General features: G+C 37.9%; 1 protein-coding gene across 1 annotated transcript in view; it reads left to right on the plus strand.

Annotated features, from left to right (window-relative positions):
- The first annotated feature begins 133 nt into the window (after nt 1-133).
- LOC135744151 (NACHT, LRR and PYD domains-containing protein 1 homolog) overlaps nt 134-18,425 on the plus strand; it is a 21,932-nt gene continuing 3,640 nt past the window's right edge. Inside the window, exons 1-10 of the mRNA XM_065262117.1 lie at nt 134-176; nt 2,921-4,565; nt 4,747-4,827; nt 8,468-8,539; nt 8,653-8,790; nt 9,214-9,384; nt 12,088-12,168; nt 12,724-12,815; nt 14,776-14,843; nt 15,393-15,487. Of these exons, the coding sequence (XP_065118189.1) occupies nt 2,950-4,565; nt 4,747-4,827; nt 8,468-8,539; nt 8,653-8,790; nt 9,214-9,384; nt 12,088-12,168; nt 12,724-12,815; nt 14,776-14,843; nt 15,393-15,487 (2,414 nt within the window). The 5' untranslated portion in view covers nt 134-176; nt 2,921-2,949. The remainder of the gene's footprint in view (nt 177-2,920; nt 4,566-4,746; nt 4,828-8,467; nt 8,540-8,652; nt 8,791-9,213; nt 9,385-12,087; nt 12,169-12,723; nt 12,816-14,775; nt 14,844-15,392; nt 15,488-18,425) is intronic.

Consider the following 18,425-nt stretch of genomic DNA (forward strand, 5'->3'; position numbering starts at 1 on the left):
TTACAGTATAATGAGACATTTGGTGCACTGGGAATGATTTCAGAGCCTTCACATTATAAAACTGTTATTTGAGTCTGTCTGTGTACTTCATGTTTCTTGATCTGCTTAATATTCTTTGTATTTGCAGTTTAGTGGGCCATTTTATCGGTCTAGAATTCACAAACCCTGGACAAAAGGTAAGATCAAGCTTTTTCTTTCAATATGAGATCTCTGCTTTGGTTGCTAATGAATGTGTTATGGTGGATAATAAATCAGCAACTGATGAGCAGCAATCAGATTATTTTTTAAATTTTATTAGTTATTTTTTATTTTATGAGTTTCTTAAGATGTAAAATCAGCCTTTGGTGTCCCCAGAGTGCATATGTGAAGTTTAAGCTCAAAATACCCCACGGATAATTTATAATAGCAGGTTTAAATTGGCAGTTTGTAGGTGCGAGCAAAAATGTGCTGTTTTTGGGTGTGTCATCTTAAATGCAAATGAGCTAATGAAAAACAAGCACTGATCACAATGATTGAAATTTAAACTTAAAGTGCCCATCTTATGACTGCTTTTCCACAAGTTATATAGGTGTATGAGTTCCATAAAGCATGTTTCAAAAGTTGTTTGCTCGAAATAGCTTGTAGGAAAAGATTGTTACCCATCTCTAGTAGCCTCTTTTTCAGGGCAGTTCAGATTGTGCCGTTTTGAGCTAGTCTTACATATTTATGAGCTGCTGCTCCTTTGATCACGCCCCACTACTAACGTCATGTGCCCGTGCGCATGCTCAGTGGTCTCGTGAGCAGTACAGACCATACTGTGTTATTATTTTATATATTATTATTATTAACGGTTTATGTTGCCAACAGACAAATCATGCAGAAAAGTATCACTAATAAGTAACGTTACACTACAGGAGAAGAAACTCATGACACACAATGATTCCAGAGTAAATTGTGATGTTACGTTAGCAGTCACAACAATAAACTCGTTTTCCCTGGACAATGCTAACATATTCCCATTATAAAACATTTTCAAACGCATTATTTTCGCAAATTACAGAAATTAAGACCCGGCGGGGGATGTATACTGCTTGTGGACCGCGTGCTAATTGCTAGAAGCTAGCGGGAGGTCCGGACCATGTAACTTATATATCTATGCGGACCGTAAAGTTATTAGAGGCTCGCCTCGTCAGAAAAGCCGGGGCGTACGGTCTCGGTTAGTTTGGCAAAAAGCTTTTAGCTCTAGCATCATAAATGTAGTATTTTGTGACAGAAGATGACAACATGCAAAATATAACGTGACTTCTTACCTTTGTGATGAAACAACGCGATCGCGAATCGAATCCAGTCTGTTTCAGATGTGTGAATGATCCATGAAAGTCCAATAAAATACATCCAATTACCATTTTTGTCCACAAATGCTTATAATCCGTGAAATATAGATACATAGTCTGTTGTTTACATCAGATTTCGCATGAAGGTCTTATCGCCTACAATCTGAGGACTGTTTGCGTTGTAACACAGTGTATATAAGATTACTCCGGGTTCCAATAATCACGCGTTAAAACTTTGTTTTTAAAAGTAGGCGGGAGTATAATCCATAATATCCAAATAGCGCTGTTATTTCCGTGAGACATGATAACAGCACAGAGGGTCTCATTCAAGTGACTGCTCTATGCTCTCTAGCTACCTGGTGGGTGGAGACCTGCGAGTGGGGTGGTGGGCGGGAAAATTCAAACTGAATGTGACAAAACTTTTTGTTACGTCACAACGGAGCTGAGTTTTAACTCGCGCAATCTGAGACTCAAGGCAGAGGACATTCAGAAACCTGTATCTCACTCAAAACAGCATGGATGGATTTTTTTCCAAGTTTGTATGCGTGTGGGAGCATCAGAGACACAAAATAACACCCCAAAACCCAGAAAAAGTGAGTTTTTCATAATACGGGCACTTTAATTGTGCTGTCAATTATTTTTTTCTCTCTTTCTCTCTGCACTAAATGGTTAATTATTGTAATAAGATGATGTTATTGTATTATTGTAATTAACAGGCGAAATCTAAACAACTTATTTTTTTTCACATGCTTGCAGAGAACGGTTTACCAAAACTAAGTTACAGGGTTGTTCTTTTTTACATTTTCCAGTTTGATAGAAACACTTGGGATCCAATTCTAGCACTTAAAGGTGCTCTAAGCGAATTTACACATTTTAGACCATAAAACATTTTTTGTTACATACAGCAAACATCTCCTCACTATTTGCTTGCTGCCTGTCCGCTGATCAAACTTTAAAAAAAGCGATCTCTGTAGACAGCCCAGGCTCCACAAATGCCAATAACAACACAGTGGCCAAACCTACAAACAGAAACCATAACAAAGTGTTCCAGCCAATAAACGACAAGAAGGATTTGAGGGTGGGGATTGGGCGCGTTCATGAAAGCACGGATGGGAGGGGGAGCAGTTAACTACGGTCCCTTTGTTTGAAAAAAGTTCAAACATCAACAAAAAGTGACGTTACACGGATTCGCTTAGAGCGCCCTTAAACATTAAAAAAGTCTGATTTTCACGCTATGACTCCTTTAAGTAATCTAATGCAATATGTTTAATAAATTTCAGTCAGTTGCAAAAGCTCTTCATATATGTTTGTTAGTATTGTTGTCTGTTTAGTGCAGTTTAACTAGACCAGGGGTGGGCATTCCTGGTCCTGGAGGGCCACTGTCCTGCAAAGTTTTGCTCCAACCCTAATCAAACACAACTGAAACTCCCAATCAAAGGCTTCAGTATGACTTGGAAATTACATTCAGGTGTGTTTCAGTAGGGTTGAAGCTAAACTTTTCAGGACAGTGGCCCTCCAAGACCAGGATTGCCCACCCCTGAACTAGACTATTCTCTGTTTTATTTAACCGCGTGTTACGAGTATAATTTTTTATGTTTTTTGTCTAGAGTGGACAGAGATTGTAGATAAATATAAGATGTCAATCAAACAGAAATATATTCAGCATAAGGATCAACACCACCTTTTTGGTGCAAAAGCGTCTCTGGCCGATATGTATACTGAACCTGACATCATTCAGAAAAGTAAGAGTGGGGGTTTCAAGAATGTTTGTGTCGATGAGTTGCTTGGATCAGAGGCACTTTGGAATACATCTGTCATTCTTCAAGGCAATTCTGGCAGTGGCAAATCTTTCATAGCACAAAAAATCATGTTGGACTGGGCATCTGGAAAACTTTACCTTAACTTTCAACTAGTTTTCTATCTGAAGTATGAAGAGCTGAAGTTTATTTCTAAAGAGATGAACTTGTTTGAACTTTTGAGCTGGAGCTGTAATTTACCATCACAAGTGATCTCACAGATAATATTGCAGTCATCATGCAATGTGCTTTTTCTCATTGATGGATTTGATGAATGTAGACTCTTTTATGACTATTTCGTGTTACATGTATCCAAGAAAGCACCACCTGAGGTCGTTGTTTGTGCTTTGCTAAGGGGTGAAATCCTGCCCAGATCTACCCTGCTGGTCACCACTAGAACTGAGGTGATACAGGGCACAATGCTTAAAAGACCACAGCATTTTAAGATTGTGGGCTTTTCTGAGAAGATGATAGAGGAGTACTTCCAGAAGTTTTTTCAGGATGAGGAGCTCTTTAGGAAAGCTTATGAGTCTGTTAAGTCAAATGAAACCCTGTTTAATGCCTGCTCCATTCCTCTTATCTGCTGGATCATCTGCACAGTTATCACAGAAAGATTCAATGATGGTGCAGATATAAGATGTCTGGAAACAACCACATCCATATATGTTGAGTTTGTGTCCACTGTACTGGAGCATCACTGTCAGGGTTTAAATGAGTCTGTCCCAAACCTGCTGAGGAGTCTTGGTCAACTGGCAGAGAGAGGGATGCTGGAACAACAAGTTCTGTTTGATGAGAAAAACATAAATGAAACTGTTTTAGACCCTGCCGGCAATCCACTTCTGGATAAGTTGCATCTTAAGAAAAGAAAACAGCAGATGACAATGTTCAGATTCATACATCTCAGCTTTCAGGAGTTCTTCACTGCTCTGTACTTTGTCTTATTGGATGAAGATGAGTCTCAGAAGAAAGTCAAAGAGCTTCTTCACATTGTAGAGAGAGGATGGGCTTTGTCCTGTTGGTCTGTTGCTGAGTTTTCAAACAGAGATTCAGAAATAAGAAGTTCACATCAGTTACAGTCTGTGATTTTGTTCCTCTGTGGTCTCTGTAAGAATGAAATGATCGATTCATTCTTCAAAAAGCACAATGTGGCTGTTAGTATCAACATAAAAACCCAGCTGAAGGAATGGATCCATCAGTGTTTATTGAAATATCAACATGAAAACATGATGTTCATTCTTCATTGTCTCTATGAGCTTCATGAGAGGAGCTTCATTGGGAAAGTTTTGGGAGATTTGGTTCTGATCGATCTCTCCAACACTCCACTAAACAAGACAGACTGCTGGGTGCTGCGGTTTTGTTTTCAGTGCTGTGAACGCATCAGAAACCTGAGACTCAATGTTACATCTGATCATCTGAAGATACTTCAGCCTGCATTGTCTAGTTGTGAAGAGCTGTGGTGAGTGAAGATCAGACACTCTGTCTGATTAAACATACTAACACTTGACAGTAAAGAGAACAATGAAACACATTATCCTTCATGAATTAGTATTAATCAAGCTAGAATATATGAATTCTTATCAAGTCATAATGTGAATTTATGTCTTATGTCTGATGTTGTGTTCTGTTCACTTTCATAGGTTGATGGTGGATGATTTCTCAGAAGATGTTGAAATTTTCCTCTTAGCTCTTGGAGAAAGAAACATTCTGAATCATCTGATGTAATGAATATTTAGTTCAAAACTTTATGTAATATCTTTTTACAGACCAGGGGTCTCCATCCTTTTTGTGAGCAAGGGCTGCCACAATGGATAAAACAATCTGGAGGGCTACTTTTTATATAGTCTACTCAAAACTTTTTTTGCTTTACTTGTTGATTTAATTTAATTTTATTTCACTTGTTGATATGTTTTATCATTGTTTAAAATGTTAACATATTTAAAAGAAACTAAGCTAATATAACAAATATGTAATAAATACAATTGAGGCTATAAATAGAATGTGCTTTGGCGAGCAACCTGGTTCCCGCGGGCACCATTTTGGAGATTACTGTTATAGACTCTGGTAGCACCTGTACTACTGCTGTCAGGTTTGGATCAAGCAAAGTGTCAGACAGTAGTAGCAAACATCTCTCCTATGAGTGTAAGATAAATAATGATCACTGATTAAAAAGTTTTAGGATGATTAGAAAAAAACAACTTAATTTCCCACACATTAGACATGCAACCAAAGTAACTTCATCATTTGTCAAATGATTTTTAAATAGACAAAAACTTAGTTTTAACAGAAAACAATCCTCCCTCATAGTTGCTTACACTTGAAATACAACCCCAAATCAGAAAAAGTTTGGACACTGTAGAAATTGTGAGTAAAAAAGAAATGGAATAATTTAAAAATCTCATAAACTTATATTTTATTCACAATAGAATATAAATAACATATCAAATGTAGAAAGTGAGACATTTTGAAATGTCTTTTCAAATATTGAGTCATTTTGGATTTCATGAGAGCTACACATTCCAAAAAAAGTTGGGTAGCAATAAGAGGCAGGAAAAGTTACATGTACATATAAGGAACAGCTGGAGGAGGACCAATGTTTTGGAATAGGAATGTTGTCCTATTCTTGTCTAAAACAGACTTCTAGTTGCTCAACTGTCTTAGGTCTTCTTTGTCGCATCTTCCTCTTTATGATGCGGCGAATGTTTTCTGTGGGTGAAAGATCTGGACTGCCGGCTGGCCATTTCAGTACTCAGATCCTTCTTCTACGCAGTCTTGACGTTGTAATTAATGCAGTATGTGGTCTGGCATTGTCATGTTGGAAAATGCAAGGTCTTCCCTGAAAGAGACGACATCTGAATGGGATCATATGTTGCTCTAAAACTTGGATAAACCTTTCAGCATTGATGGTGCCTTTCCAGATCTGTAAGCTGCCCATGCCACACGCACTCATGCAACCCCAAATCATCAGAGATGCAGGCTTCTGAAATGAGCGCTAATAACAACTTGGGATGTCCTTGTCCTCTTTAGTCCAGATGAAATGGCGTCCCAGTTTTCCAAAAAGAACTTCAAATTTTGATTTGTTGGACCACAGAACAGTTTTCCACCTTGCCAAAGTCATTTTAAATGAGCCTTGCCCAGAGAAAACGCCTGCCCTTCTGTGTCATGTTTAGATATTTTTTAACCCATAGAGTTTTAGCTGGCAACGGCGAATGGCACGGTGGATTGTGTTCACCGACAATGTTTTCTGAAAGTTTTCCAGAGCCCATGTTATGATTTCGATTACAGTAGCATTCCTGTATGTGATGCAGTGCCGTCTAAGGGCCCGAAGATCACGGGCATCAAGTATGGTTTTCCAGACTTGACCCTTACGCACAGAGATTGTTCCAGATTCTCTGAATCTTTGGATGATATTATGCACTGTAGATGATGATAACTCCAATCTCTTTGCAATTTTTCTCTGAGAAACTCAGAAAACTATTTTTTGCTGCCGCATTGGGGGAATTGGTGATTCTCTGCCCATCTTGACTTCTAACAGACACTGCCACTTTGACAGGCTTTTTTTATACCCAATCATGTTTCCAATTGACCTAATAAGTTGCAAATTAGTCCATAAGCTTCTATATAAGTTCCTTCTGTACATTTACATTTTCTGGCCTCTTATTGCTACCTGTCCCAACTTTTTTGGAATGTGTAGCTCTCATGAAATCCAAAATGAGCCAATATTTGTCTCACTTTCCAAATTTTGATATTTTATTTATATTCTATTGTAAATAAAATATAAGTTTATGAGATTAGTAAATTATTCCATTCCTTTTTTACTCACAATTTCTACAGTGTCCCAACTTTTTCTGATTTGGGGTTGTACATTTAAGCAATATCGCTCGAGTAGGAGTGTGATATAGCTCTATCGTGGCCGAGTGCCGGAGGCAATCACAGCCGTGATGATATAGAGCTATATCACATGACTCTGAGAGCGATATTGCTTTTATACAACAGTTTGACGGCACACATTTGAAAAACGAAAAATTGAAAACAACGACGAAGTTATTTTAAAAGCCTCTTTGTTTGAGAACTACTTCTTCCGCCACGGATTTAAGGGCGGCCAGAATGACAGGTAACACTTTCGGCTGCTTTGAATCTCATAATAACTCAATGGACGGATAGGCGTTTCTTTATATTAACGTTTCTTGGTCACAAAGTGTAGTTTTAAGATTAGTTCAGTCGAGAATATATATTTATTATATTTAAATCTACAGTCGATTAGTAAAGATAGCGCCTGTTTGAACGTTTGCTTAGTGAGATTAGGTACGAATGAGAACCAAAGCATGAGCGGACGTCAGTGTTCACTCGCCCCGCTGACCAATGCCCTCTCTGGGCTACATCTCTGACAGGGATTCCCTGGCTCTGATATTCGCCTTGTTTGTTTTTGATGGTCAAAATGAGATCAAATCAGCAGTATTTGGTGTCATGATAAAACTATTACTTGTTTTCTTATTCATATTTAGTGTCTTTTGTGTGGTTATTGTTTTGGCGCGAGGTAAAAGTTAATAAAACTATACTTATATAATGTTATTATTGGTTTCCCATTTACTCTTAACGCGATACGAGCACTCGATTATTATTATTAAACTTTGTTCTTGTCAGTACTATATAAAACTGTTTTTTATAAGTGTCAGAGAGATGTTTTTGCATGCTGCTTATAAATATACCAGTGGCGATATTCTCATAACATGTTTTAATAGTCACGTCGCGATTAAATAAATGATCAATGTCCACATTTAAAAGCTGCAGTGCTTACCTGCAATTCCACGGTGTTTTCGCGTACTGATAAGAGATATAGCTCCAGAAGAAAAACCGAGTGTTTACATTCCTCTTTCCAAGTGTCCACACGATGTGACAAGACATTAATCCCATTAAGTTTAACGTAACATCCAAAAGCGCTGATCTTTAACGGAATAATAACTTCCGATTGGGGATTCACAGACTGATTTTTGAGCTAGTGAACTAATGAGACACACGGAGAGTGATTCAAAACAGAGATGAGCCTGTTTAGGACCTCCATTTACTAGGTGGCGGAATGATACGAAAGGTGAAGCGGTTACAGTGCCGTTATCAGTACAATATCGCATAGCTCTTAGCCAATCAGATTTGAGAACCAGAAAGAACTGTTGTATAAATATTTTTAACACCTGCTCATTTTTACTGGATAAAACAACAAGTTCTTGTCCTATAAACTAAAACATGAAAAAACAGATGTAGCTGAATTGGCACTGACAATATGTGAAGGTAGCTGTGTGTAGAGTCAGTCACTGTGTGTAGTAATGCACTTATTAAATTAAATGTCTTTATTATATTTAACAGTGTAAAGATGGATGAAGACAGAGGCCAAAACTACTCTGAGATTATTGCTTCAGTCAGAGATGGAGACCTGACGTAAAACTCTCATCATTAATCAAGACATTTAATTTATACAAATTTAATTCAATTATACAAAATTAATACAACAATTTATTCTTTAATTAAAATGGTTTGTGTGGCTGTTTCAGACTGTCTGTTAGCTGTTCCAAAAGTAAACCATGGTTTTCAGTATCATCACAGGTGCTGTCAGAATTAACTTTCACCTGTTCACACTCCGAGATTTCCAGCTGTAGAAACCTCCTGCAAACACTCCAGACATTACCAAGGTCTGTAAACATTATGGGGGGTTTCTCGGACAGGGTTTATTCTAGTCCCAGAATAAAATACATGTTTAAGCTGCTTTTATTTAAAACATCTTGCACTGACATATCTTAACATAATCAGTGCCATTGTTTTGTCTCAAAATGCAAACCAATATAGTTTTTTTGTAAGGTACGTTTGTAAAAACGAGCTAAATGTCCTAAAATAATGAAGTCCTAGTTCTGGATTAATCTAAACCCTGTCCGGGAAACTGCCCCATACGGCTTATATGTTATTTAAACAAATCATAAAACATAATGGCAACATAAAAACATATTAGCAAGTTACCATGCAAAAAATACCAATTTATGCCATTGCATTCCAATGTTTGCATTTAAGTATTCTAGTATTTACATCTAGCTGCAAATATGATTCACCTTTTTTCGTAGTTTCGGAGGTTCTGGTGAAGGCGGTTTAGTAGAGACAGTCGCTGTGATGAATGTCCTGCAATCTTTGTCTGGTTTAAAGAAAGTCCATCTTGAGGTGAACAAATGGACTGATGAATGGATTTCAGTTATCCGTTCCCTCATCAAATCCTGTCCCAGTCTCAACAAACTCAGGTAACAGAAAGATCAGTTTTATAAACTTTATAGTTGAGAATTTTAAACTTTGTTAAAGTTTACCATTCTCAAAAATTAATGATTTTACATTAAATGTCATGCTAAATTCACTTTAGTATGTCTGAAGCTTTTGTGAGGATCTTGTTTGTTTAAAGCAACACCAAAGAGTTTTTGCTCTTTGCTCCCCCTACAGGTTAGAAGCGTAATTGTCCATTACCCACTGTCATAAATACTGAGGCATAGTTGGCTCTGATTGGATTGTAGGTCTGCCGTAAAGCAAGTTTTTGTAGTATTCACTCGGACTACAGGACCGCTACCCGACGGTTGGAAACTTCTTTAGTGCGGTTTTGGCCGATAGAGGGCTGCAAAGCGAATGTGAAAGTGCTGTTCACCCTGTTTAGAGTGGATGAATGACTGAAACTGTTTTGGAAGCGTTATTTTAAGGTAAAAAAAACTCTTTGGTGTTGCTTTAAAGAGTCATGGAATGTGTTTACTTCTTCTTTGAATGTCAAAATAGTACTCAATAGTAATAGAAATACAATCTTTATTAAATGTATGTGATATCAAATAAACATTTTTGAAACGTAAGCAGTGCATTACCAAAAATGTTTTGTTTTGTTACTACTGACTTTTTAATGTAGTTTATAATCAGTAACTCAGTATTATTCCCATCTAATCAGTCTGTCACCTCACCTGTATGTAACATATTTATTTAAATTGATGCAGATGAGGATCCCCAGTAAAATTAGAAGTTTAAGATTAACAATAACTTAAATAAGTGTTTTAGAAATATATTGTTCATTGTAAGGTCATGTTAACTAAGGTAGTTGCGTAATGTTAATAAATGAAACCTCATTGTGTAGACCCTTTGCAAACACGTGACCTAGACCACGTGACGACGCCATGCTGGACGGCAAAATCACTGACGCACTAGGTTGATTAGTAATAAACGAGCGGGATTTTTGATTCGTTTTAAACAGTTTAAATATATATTACACTAAAATACATGGCTTCTTATATTAAGGAAGTTGTTGTGCCGTTATCGGTCGAGGTAGGGCATGTGGTAGGTCCTCACTAAAAGCGCTATTTAGAGAAGTTAGAGATAGCGGGACTGGATACCGATCCTTACCTTCTTCCTCCTTCAATTTTCACGGAACTCATTAAACGCCGAGTCTGCCCGACTTCAGCCCGCATGATTTGTACCACTATGTGGTAAACGGGATATCCCCATACACTGGTGCTGATCTTAAGGCTTTTAAAAGTCTGCAGAGCTGCCAACTTCTGAGTTCAGCTCGGAGTGATATTTTTTTGGGGGGTGGGGGTTTGTGGAAATAATTTTTTATATAAGTCCTAACCATTTGCCAATTGATAATAGTGTGGATTTTAGCTATTTCTGTGTTAAAAAGTTGGAAAAGACTGCGTTAAAATGGTTCACAATACAAATCGAATCATATTTTAGAAATTAAATTGAATAAAGCTTTTACTGAGTTTAAATGCCTGAGATTAGAGTCTTTACTATTATTTTATACACTTCTATTATGCTTTCCTTCTGATAAAAGTGCCAAAAAAAGTTCTTAAAATCTAATGAATAGGCTACTGGTCTCTGTAAAATGTATAACTGCAGATAACAGCAGCTTTGATTCAGTTTATCCACTGAGAAAGAGAAGCGTAAAGTGATGATTTGTGATTGGTGATAGAGGGACTGTCACAATCAAATAAACCAAATGAGTAGTTTATATTAAACTAAAGCAACAGATGTCAAGACCATATAATTATATTTCGTATATATTATTGTTTATAGATGTCAAATATCAATTGACGTTTTTCTCTTTTATTAAAACCTGTCACCGCAAACATCACGCAGGCTTGTACTGCTTGCAAACATGCACACGCGACTGATGGTTGATTAAAATGGCTGTTTTCTGAGAGTATCTGCGTGCGTGGAATCCGGGCAGGTCTCTGCTTTTCATCCATACCTTGACGCTTTGTGTGTTCGACTGGTGCGGCGCTGACTGATCGGCATATGACATCAGAGTAACGCGAGAGCAAAGGTAAAGGCGGACCCTTTTGTAACATTTCGACTTGCTCTCGCGGTTCTCTGATGTCCTCGCTTCCGAACTTCCTGCGCAGCGCCACATAAAGTGAAATGCTCTTTGACTCTTTGCAGCAAAGTACCAGCAACATGAGAAGTGGTGGCACGCAAAAGACAGTGAAGGTACGCTAAAATATAAAAGTGTCAGTACTGCGAGCACTGGTTTAGCTACTTACATCGTGAAAATGGATGTGTGGCGTGAGAGCGTGAGAATGGGGTCAATTGCGATGCGTGGGAGTTAGCAGCTATGATTTATGGTGTCACTGCAGCATTAAACAATAACATTCATGTAAAAATAATGTATTTATGCCACTTTTCTGTAATGGTAGGTGCATCATAGCAACACGAAATAACCATTTTATGACCCTTACGAACACAAACACGTACTTGTTCGGCTTGCCGTCCGTCTACAACATAGCACTTCCGCCGTCCGCCATAATTCGCGCGAGTAGAGCGTGACGTCACGTGCAAGGGGTCTATAGTGTAACTGTTTTATCATTATGCCATCTAGGAAAGCACAAAATTGACCAAGTGTGTATGTATATAATTATACATTTATCATCACAGCAAACCAGAAATGCATATGCAGCTAAACATTTTATTGATTTTAGGATAAATACCAGATTATCTTTTATTCCATTGTTGGTAACCCTGAAGGAATCACTGAGACAGATGGGCTGGACCATGACAGTGTAAGTAAAGTATAGGTATAATTAATCAAGCATTCAAATATATATAATTGTGTATGTTTGTCTGCTTCTTTATTTCTGCTTGTTTCTAATGTTAGAGCAGTCATTGTTAAACAGCAAATTATTGTAGCTATCCGCTTTGTTTTGTCACAAAAAATAAAAGTTTTGGGACCAACCATTCACTCATTTTAAGTGAGATAACAATCTCAAAAGCCATTTATGAATGCTATTTATTCCTATCACGTCTTTAAACTAAACTAAATAACTTTTAAAATTTCACAGTGCACACTACTTCACAATCCACTCTACTTCTGGCTCACAGCATCCCGCCTGGACACTAATATTTAAACGATTAATAAAAGATGAATCATAGTCTGGTCATCCGGGATTTCAGTATGGAGAGTATTGTTTGTCGTTGGCTTTAAGCATCTGATAGAGCATTTGGACCCAAGCGTGATGGAGTGTGACCTTAGACTTAAAAAAAATGGATTTGAAATTAATTTTATAAAGACTTTACAGTAAAGTGATCAGTGTCCTGTAAAATGTTGTGTCCTGTAGCTGCAGGAAGTCAATGTTGATTGAGCGTGACAAGAAGAGAGATAGGAAGAGTTTGACAGAGGAGGAGCTGAAGACAGAAGAAAGAGAAAATGGTGAGAGATATTTACTCCATCTTTAAATGTGATGTAAGTGTTTTTAATTAAAATGGTTTGTATAAAAATATCAATCTTATGGCTGTCCTTTCATTAGACTTTATAAACGACACATTTATGAGAAGTTTAAGACTTGTTTTCTTGCAGCTTGAGCCTGAGTGTTGCAGTTTCTTGAAATAATTTTTAAACAGTTAGCCATAAGACGTATATAGAACGTACATCTTAGGTAATGCACTGGAAATACTGGTTGAATGTCTCTAAACGGTCGACTGTGAGTGTTTAAACATGTTTTAGAAAACTCTAAAAATAACTTTATTGTTTTGAAAGATATCCTTTTACATAAAACAAAACTGGGTGCTTTTGTTTTTAAAGGAATATTCCATTTTCTTAAAAGAAAAATCCAGATAATTTACTCACCACAATGTCATCCAAAATGTTGATGTCTTTCTTTGTTCAGTCGAGAAGAAATTATGTTTTTTGAGGAAAACATTGCAGGATTTTTCTAATTTTAATGGACTTTAATAGACATCAACAATTAATACTTAACTCAACACTTAACAGTTTTTTCAACCATTTTCAAAGGACTATAAACAACCCCAAATGAGGCATAAGGGTCTTATCTAGCAAAACTATTGTCATTTTTGACAATAAAAATAACAAATATCCACTTTAAAGCACAACTTCTCTTTAGATCCGGTCGTCATGCGCTAGTGTGACCCGACGCAATACGTCATCACGTCAAGAGGTCACAGAGGACGAACGCGAAACTCCGCCCCAGTGTTTACAAGTGGGGTGAAAGAGGACCATCCCTACGTTGTTGTATGTCAACTGATACTAATTAATGTCTTTGTGGCAGTTTATTGTTTACAATGGTCCGCAAATGTGCGTTTTATAAATGTAACACATGACCTCCCTACGTCACTACGCATTTATGTTAGGTCGCGCTGGACCAGACCTAAACGAAAAGTTGTGCTTTAAAAGTGTATATTTGTTATTTTTCTTGTCAAAAATGACAATCGTTTTGCTAGATAAGACCCTTATGCCTCGTTTGGGATTGTTTATCATCCTTTGAAACTCTGTTGAAAAAAACTTTTAAGTGTTGAGTTAAGTATTAAATGTTGGTGTCTATTAAAGTCCATTAAAATGAGGAAAATCCTGCAATGTTTTCCTCAAAAAACATAATTTCTTCTCGACTGAACAAAGAAAGACATCAACATTTTGGATGACATTGACCCCGAGGACAATGAGATAAACAGACCCAGTTCCTGTTGCTGTAAAGGTCATCGCACCACTGATCTACTGGCTGTCCTTCAACGTGATGCCCAACCGATGCGCGACCTACAGCCACCGGCTGAACCAGTTTAATCCGCTTACCCGATTCCTATCCCTACCATGTCTATATATTATAAATATAAATTTCTCCCTAGGGTTTTTTGTCCTTCTAGGATTTTTTCCCATTGGGTTTTCTCCTAGGGGTTTTTTTAGTCCCAGGGAGAGTCAGCCAACTTTGGCTTAACTTAGCACTTTACTGTATACGTTACATTATTAATATGCTCGCTTACACAGTTTTTTATCCTTAGCCGCTATATTCTACTTCTTATACTATGTATTGATTTTCAATGTTCTCCTCTACATCTACTCATGTAAAGCTGCTTTGCAACAATTAACAATTGTGAAAAGCGCTATATAAATAAAATTGAATTGAAAAAAATTGTGGTGAGTAAATTATCTGGATTTTTCTTCTAAGAAAATTGAATATTCCTTTAACTTATCCTAAAGTGACAACATAATGTCACCTAGTGGACAGCAATAAAACTGCACAATTAAAAAAGACTTCAAGGCATACTGTATATTGATATTAGATGAATACTGACTTTAAAAAATAGATGTATGTTTGAGTGAACTGTGTGAACTTTAAACCTTTTGCTTCATATAACATTTAAGTTGTTTTGTCTGACAGAGGATGAGAGTTTGGATTCTGTGTCATGTGTATCATTAGGAGCTGACTCATCTTCTACAGACCAATCAGTGAGAACTTTGTCTTCAATAACATTCCTGAATGAATCAACAAGTGCAAAAATGTTTTCATGTTTATTCCTCATATAGTAAGGTTAAAGTTTATAGATTACAGTGCTTATTACTCTGGTACAACATTGCATTGCTATAAAACAGCACAAAAAACATACATTTACATCCCAGTAGCTCTGGTTTCCATTACAAGCAAATAAAAAATTCCATTACAATAAAAAAGGTTTGAGGTGGTTTCATGGACTGGGTTTAAATTAATCCAGGCCTTGGTTATATTAGGACATTTAAGACGTTTTTATAAACAACAAACCTTGCAAAAAACAATACTGGTGTACATCTTGAAACAAAACAATGGCACTGGTATATGTTAAGATATGTCAGTGCAAGGTGTTTTTAAATTAAGGCAGCTCAAACATGCATTTTAGTCTGGGACTAGGATAAAAACCCCATCCAGGAAACCTCCCATTGATGATTAATATATAAAGCATATTTAGTAAAGAATCACTTACAGTACAAACTTTATAATTAGCAAATTAATGATTTTCTTTTATACTGCTGGTATTTCAGTGTTTGAATGATGCAGAAGTCTTCACACCTGAATATATTGACAAAGACGATGAGAGTAAAGGAACAAACTTATACAGGTAAAGATTTAAAACAAATCAACGTCATGTTACATTGTTCATTAAAGTTCTCTACATAGCAAAAGTCCAGTGTTAAGCCCCACATTTATCAGTTAAATGAACACTTTCAAGATCATAAAATTTTAGTTGGTGAAGTTGGTTAGAGAAAAGGCACTTAAGCGGAAGCTCACGGATTTCCACCTCTGACTCTCAGTCCGTGCGTTGTACTCCCCTGTGTGTTACATTACTTCACCACCCAAAAAGAGTTTTTCCCTAAAAGAGCAATGCGAGTTGAATTTGTGTCTTTCTAAAGACAGCCATTCTCTCATGTCAAGGCGGATTGCGTCTTTATAAAGATGTCATTTCATCCGTGCCGTTCTGGATGCGGCATTTACATGAGTTCCAAGGATGGTCATGACCGCTGTCTCTTGTAGGCCTACTTGGGCATTCAGCATGCTGAGGCTGTGTTATGTGAGGCATCATGTTTCTATTGCGCGAAATGACCTATGCGTATCTGAGGAGACCGGGTCCCCCTTCTCCAGGAATGTGTACCCCCCTCTGTTGCTGCGGAGGGACGATGTCCGCATCACCGCGCTGACTAGACTGGCTAGTAATCCCTCTGGCTCACAGCACTCAGATTCGCGGCCAGTAGAGGTGCCAATGGAGATGGCTGGGTTGTGTTCTACAACGCCTCCGGTATCCGACGGCTCTCTTGTGGATGATTTCATGTCTGTCGCAGCATCGGAGGTGGGGTTGTCATTTTTCCCTGAGGAACGATCTTTTTTCTCAAGAAGGGGGCACATTATGGCATGTTGGATGTTCTAAGTGATTTACCGCTAGCGGTATCTAACAATATTGCTGCAGCACGAACTCTGTCCACGTGACACTTTTTATACACAAAAATGGAACCTGTTCTTCCTTTGGTGTTCTTCTTAATAAGAAAACCCCCGAGAATGCCCCATCAGTGTTGTGCTTTTGTGTCTTCAGCATTGGTTGGACGGTAGGCTGTCACGCTCCACCATTAAAGTAGATATTGTTGCGATATCCGCTCACCATACACTGATAAACAGTAGGTTAGTGGGTCAGCTCTACCTGGTTATTAGGTTTTTAAGGGGTGTGCAACGGTTAAATCTCTCGCTGCCCCTCTATATTTCCCCTTGGGATCTGTCTGTGATGCTGAAAGCCCTTCAGGATATTCCCTTTGAGCCTCTGTAGTCCACGAGTGTCAAGTTTCTCACAATAAAAACTCTGATTAAAAGGGTAGGGCACCTCTATGCATTGATGATTTGTGCCTTCAGTTTGGCTATGCGCCCAAGTTTCCCACCACGCCTTTCAGAGATGAGGTGGTGAGCCTGCAAGCACTGCTACTGGAGGAGACAGACCCTGGTGAGCCTGCAAGCACTGCTGCTGAAGGAGACAGACCCAGCCATGACTTTTTTATGTCACGTACGTGCACTGCAGTTGTACGATGACAGAACGCAAAGCTTTAGGACCTCAGACCAGCTCTTTGTCTGTTACGGTGGTCAGCAGAAGGAGAAAGCTGTCACCAAGAGGATGTCCTACTGGAAAGTGGACACAATCGCTCTTGCTTACCAAAAGCAGGGCATCCCATGCCCTTTTAATTTGAGAGCTCACTCCACGAGAAGTGTGGCATCATCTTGGGCATTAGCTCGTAGTTCCTCGCTGACAGACATCTGCAGAGACATCTGCAGAGCTGCTGGCTGGGTGACACCTAACACATTTACTGGATTCTATAGTCGAGCGGGTATCCTCTCGTGTTCTCTCTTCAAATCGGTGAAGCACTGAGCACCGGCTCGCATGTCTGCACCATTTTGGTGCTATACTATAGTACCGTTATGGAATGCTGTTAGTCCCAAAATGCTTACAAAAAAGCTTGGTACTCCTCCACCGCCTTGGCGGCTGATGTTGCGGAGCATCGGCTGTCAGCTTTTCATCAAATGTATTCTCTGTAACCTGTGTTAGGGGTAGGCGTAAAGAAAGCGTCTCGTACGTGGGGTTCCTATGTGTATTCTCTGTGGGGTTAATACTACCAGCCCACGTTTTCCCTTATCAGAGCCCGCTCTGTGTCTCTCTTCAGTATGTAATATTACTTAGAGATATTCATATGTAAGAACCTATCGTTTGTTCATGTTTATGAAGCGAGTGAACTCAAATGTTCAAGCGTCCAACTACTTGCGAATAGCCCATTTTTGCCGCCTTTACTGCGGCTGGTGTAAACGCAGCATAAGGAGTTGGGTTAAAACTGGCATGATTAACACTGTCAATTAACTCCAACTCTGAACAACAATTTACTCTAAATATGTTCAATTTATTTTTTAGATGTTGAATTCAACTCAGCAATGTTTAACACTGAAATTTTAACTTTCCAATTTAGATGTGTAAGCGGTCTCATAAATCTCTGTTAATGGCACATCTAATTTAACTCCCTGGGGTCCAAAATGGCTCTGCGTTTTGATGTGTTTTTCCCTTATCAAAGCAGAATCAGCTTAAAATATTAATAATCATACAATTATGTGTTAGACATCATTTGAAACCGTGAAGGGTCTTCTTTAATTTGTGTACATTCACAATAATAACAAATCTTTGTGTTTTTGTCAAATAAAGAAAATAAACAGGGTGCAACTCTGTCTCCACAAGCTGTCTCTCAAAACACGTTACAAAAATCAATTACTCTGCAAATACTCGTCACACAAACATGATACACATATCCAAAGAAAACCTACGGAAATATCTACTTTTAAACAAACTAATTATAATCGAAAATAAATATTGTTATATGGTTAGGCTTTTGAATGTGAAGGGTTTGTAAGCCAGTAGATTAAACACTGAAAATGTAATTTTGGCATCAGTAAGTCCCTTACATCTTAAACTTGATTAATTTTTAAGATTAATTAATTTATTTATTTTAGGCCAAATTGATTGTAATAAATTTATGAGA

Source organism: Paramisgurnus dabryanus, chromosome 6 (genome assembly GCF_030506205.2).
Source record: "Paramisgurnus dabryanus chromosome 6, PD_genome_1.1, whole genome shotgun sequence".
Taxonomy (NCBI): Eukaryota; Metazoa; Chordata; class Actinopteri; order Cypriniformes; family Cobitidae; genus Paramisgurnus; species Paramisgurnus dabryanus.